Source organism: Armigeres subalbatus, unplaced genomic scaffold, assembly GCF_024139115.2.
Source record: "Armigeres subalbatus isolate Guangzhou_Male unplaced genomic scaffold, GZ_Asu_2 Contig435, whole genome shotgun sequence".
In the NCBI taxonomy this organism is placed as follows: Eukaryota; Metazoa; Arthropoda; class Insecta; order Diptera; family Culicidae; genus Armigeres; species Armigeres subalbatus.
In genome coordinates this window covers 783216-787137 of record NW_026943189.1, presented here as the reverse complement: position 1 = coordinate 787137, position 3922 = coordinate 783216, and the positions used below count along the sequence as shown (strand labels likewise).

The following is a 3922-nucleotide window of genomic DNA, read 5'->3' as shown; positions in this document are numbered from 1 at the left end:
AACCACCAACTCGAACTACATTCAACGATAGATAATGTGATAATATTCTGTGTCGAATACAACATGTCGCATCGAAATCGGCTGAAATTACATATTCTATCAACGATAAACACGCTTGCGTAACGCGACACCATTTGCAGGACACTGTTTGTCGATCAGCGTAACGCGGCGGTGTTCATATCAATTCAGTTATTTTCATTATAATTTCCGTTTTTTCCTGCGATTTTAATTCACAGCCTCATTTCTGTTGATCTATACGAGAAATGCTTAGAATAAATTGAGACTCCAAACCGTATACCAGAGCTAAAAAACGCAATTGCATTTCAAAATGCGAAAAAGCGCAATTCAGCGATGGTGTCGCGTTACGAAATGCAGCGCGTTATATTCATCATATTCAAAGCGAAAAATCTAAAAATGAATATTCTATCAGAAAGGAAATTTAGTGAGGATAATTTTACACCTGTATGTCCCCAAAGCTAATTTTCGAATGCAGACCTAATTTCTCGCTGAAAGTCGGCTCCTCATGGTGTCGCGTTACGCTGGAATGTGTCTACAGCAGAGATGAAAAAAACACACAATTTGGTAAACTTCATAGGAGTTTCACAGTCTCTGGGCTACATTTTGATAATAATATCTAATGTTAAATGGTAATAATAATAACCACCCAGAAATGTACTATATTTGTATTTTTATTGTTATTTGTATTAACTAGATTCTTCGTAAATTCATGTTTAAAAAGGAGTTTTGGCAAAGTATAGAAATATTACTTTGCCATTACTTAAGTGTTTGAGTCTGTGCCGGAAATGGGACCCTGTCGGGAACGATCAACATTGGCGCGCAGGACGAAACAATAAACAGGATTGGAAACAAGTAAAGCAAAGCACGCTGCTCTGTTTGGCACGTTCTTCTTCACAGCCAGCAGCAAAGCACAACGATGATGACGACGCCACGAGGAGTGATTAAACAACCGCTGGGTGGTTTGAGCTAATTTTTTCAATTTTCCTTTGTATTACCACGGGATGTTTTCTTAAGCTTTTCTTAATTTTTTATCAAGTTTTCTCGAGAAATTCTGCTCGGTAAAAAAATTAAATTTCAAGGGGAAATTCCTTAGGAAAGCTCAAATAATTTCCAAGGAAAATACTATTGAATTTCGGCGAAAAATCCCCTCAATTTCCCTCGGAAAAGAATTAATATGCACTGGAAAATGTGGGAAAATGTAACATGTAACATGTAACAATAGTACAGAAGGGTAATATGGACACCGTTCCACTTTTTTTCAATTTCAATTATTCTCCTTGCTGTGTGTGGCTCGCTTGAACCACTTTTAAGTTTCAGCTGCATTAAACAGCTATTTGTACCATGTCGTTGATTATCATCTATTCCGTAGAAAACAGCGCATTGCAAACGTAGGGTTGACTGCCAGCCAGACATATAATTTGATGACATATTTTTCCACTGTTTGAAACAAGAGTCACGCGCAAATACTAAAATATCATCTGGTAAGAGTTACGGAGAAAAATTGAGCAAAGTGCAAACCAGATTCAGGAAGGAATGAGATAGTTTTACCTCAAGTACACAGTGGTTGTAGAACGAACAAACCATAACCGAACCGTAGAAGTTTCCTTGCTAGATTCTTTACTTCTTCCCATCAAAAGTGTCTTATTAGAGAAGCGTGCCCAATTTACCTGATTCTCCTATCGGCAAGCGGCTTACAATCGCAAGCTTTTCTCAACCAAGTAGATGCGTAGGATACAATTACAAAAGTTGGCAGCAACTTGAAACGAACAATGCAAATTTATGCATTTTCTACGTCCTCAGTGATACCTGCCATGAATCATGCCGAAGGATACCAAGAAAAGGGTGGGCTAATGGTGTACTTTGCTCGCGTAGCCTTAAATTTGTTCTGTGATGAGAGAGGTGCTAATTTGAGCACAAACTACTGTTGCTAGCATTGCCTCAACTCGGTCATGATGAAGTTCTAATATGCTTTGCTTTAGCACGTGGAACCTTGAAATTGTAATAAATGAATCTAATTAGGGTAGTCATTTTCCTTTATGTAGTGGAGATCAAGTCATCGCGAGAGGTAATCGCATGGTAATAGAAAAGTTTCTCTCTTGAATAAAGTTTTCATCCAGTGAAGAAGATCAAAATTGGCCAGTGACAATACTGAATCGATTTTTTTTTTTCAATTCGATCTCGGTTTGAATAATTTGAAATCAGTTGCAGTGTTCTATCAAATAAATATACAAGTTTTAGCATGGTTCTTGAAATTAAATTTGGTAAGCAATTCAGTTTCAGACCAGAATCTAATTATTCAAATCCAACGAAGCTACGTTTTATCATTGAGCGATGATAAGATAGGAGAGTACATATACCCATCTTATAAGCGAGTGTGTCACGAAATTGTATTCAACGGAACATGTCTTTTGAAAACAAGCTTGTTCCCATTCCTCGAAAGGATTGGCGAGAACTACGCGATTTATTTAACGGCAATGATCTTGCCACCGAAATCCCTTTCAATACCATCCAAAACTACATCAATTGGACGACAATCGACCCTAAGATTCGTCATTTGGAAATCCTCAGTCTTAACGATACCTGGCGACACAATGGGACATTTATTATTTCGGTAAGTTTCGATAATAGTAATAGTAAAATAAATGTTGTCATAAATAATTTTTCTCCATCGAACAGGATCGACATGAATTATTTTTCTACTCACTGGATCCATCCCTCGCATCGCTTCAAGACATGCTGGAACTTATGGACTGGGACTTCCCGTACCGAATATTTGCCATTTTAGATTCCCATCAAATGGTGTTGAAACGAGTGCTCCAAAAGCTCAATATACCGTATCCCGAGGAAACGGTAGCTTGTAATCTATATCGATTGACCAAAGAAGTCAGCATTCAATTGGACACCACCCCTCCAGTTGGCTTCCGCCTGGGAACGCTAGAAGCTCAGCATGTCAAAACCATCAACGAAACGTGGACGTTCCGTAACGGCGGTTCTGAGTACGCCCTGACGCGTTGCATAGCTTGGAACACTAGCGTGGGACTGTTCGACGACCGAGATAAGCTGGTTGCATGGTGTTTGCTCAACAATTTGGGTATCATTTGTGTGCTGTTTACTGTCGCGGAGTATCGTCGCCGGGGGTTTGCCGAACTGGTGCTAAGGTCAATGGTGAACAAATTGGCCCAACGAGGAATGAATGCCATCACAAGCGTGCTGCTGGCAAATGTTCCTTCCAGAGCGTTGTTTGAGAAACTGGGATTCAGAGGTGATTTGACTGTACACGATAGCTGCCATCGGGTGGATCGGTTGGTGGAGTGGAACTTTTTTTGAACGTCGTCGCTTTGCGAGATGATGAAGTTTGTCAGCGGATGTGACACCACTTGGTGACAAAACGTTATTACAAAGCTTTACAGTCGCATCATAAAGATCAAACAAAGGCTTAGCTCGCCATGCCATGAGCGTGTGAAGGAATTTAATAATCGCAAAATTTGAACACAAGCGTTGCAGAATAAAGTGAACATTAATACATTGTCAAATAATTAACTTATTGAAAAACAAAACATATTTAATAGAGAAAAACCCAGATTAATTCATCTAGCGGCGATGATGCCTTTCTCGTGCATCATAAAATGTACTGAAAAAATCATATAATAAAGGTCAAAAAACCACTTCAGGGATCTAGATCACAATTTTTCTATCATATTCCATGTTTTTGTATTAATTAATTAGCATTGCCACTACCTTTGGATTTTTTTTCTATATTTCAATATTTCCGAAATGCAATGTCCGATCGGGCCAATTTTCAATAGCAAACAATGGGACTGCATTCCCCGTCGAATGCAACTTGTTGCGAGTAAATCGGGTAACGCAAAACTCCAAATGATTTGTCTACAGATTTTGTACACAT

At 38.9% G+C, this 3922-nt stretch overlaps 1 protein-coding gene across 1 annotated transcript; it reads left to right on the top strand.

Moving 5' to 3' along the window:
- The first annotated feature begins 2419 nt into the window (after positions 1 to 2419).
- On the top strand, positions 2420 to 3492 carry LOC134204186 (uncharacterized). The gene is made up of 2 exons (XM_062679008.1): positions 2420 to 2629; positions 2695 to 3492. Exons 1-2 carry the CDS (start codon positions 2420 to 2422, stop codon positions 3343 to 3345), a joined length of 861 nt encoding a protein of 286 aa, XP_062534992.1. The 3' UTR covers positions 3346 to 3492.
- Positions 3493 to 3922: the final 430 nt, after the last annotated feature.

Excerpts from the sequence above, each read along its gene's own strand:
- LOC134204186 (XM_062679008.1), top strand. The coding sequence starts at position 2,420 with ATGTCTTTTGAAAACAAGCTTGTTCCCATTCCTCGAAAGGATTGGCGA. Across the intron at positions 2,630-2,694 it reads ATGGGACATTTATTATTTCG|GATCGACATGAATTATTTTT; the intron begins GTAAGTTTCGAT and ends TCCATCGAACAG.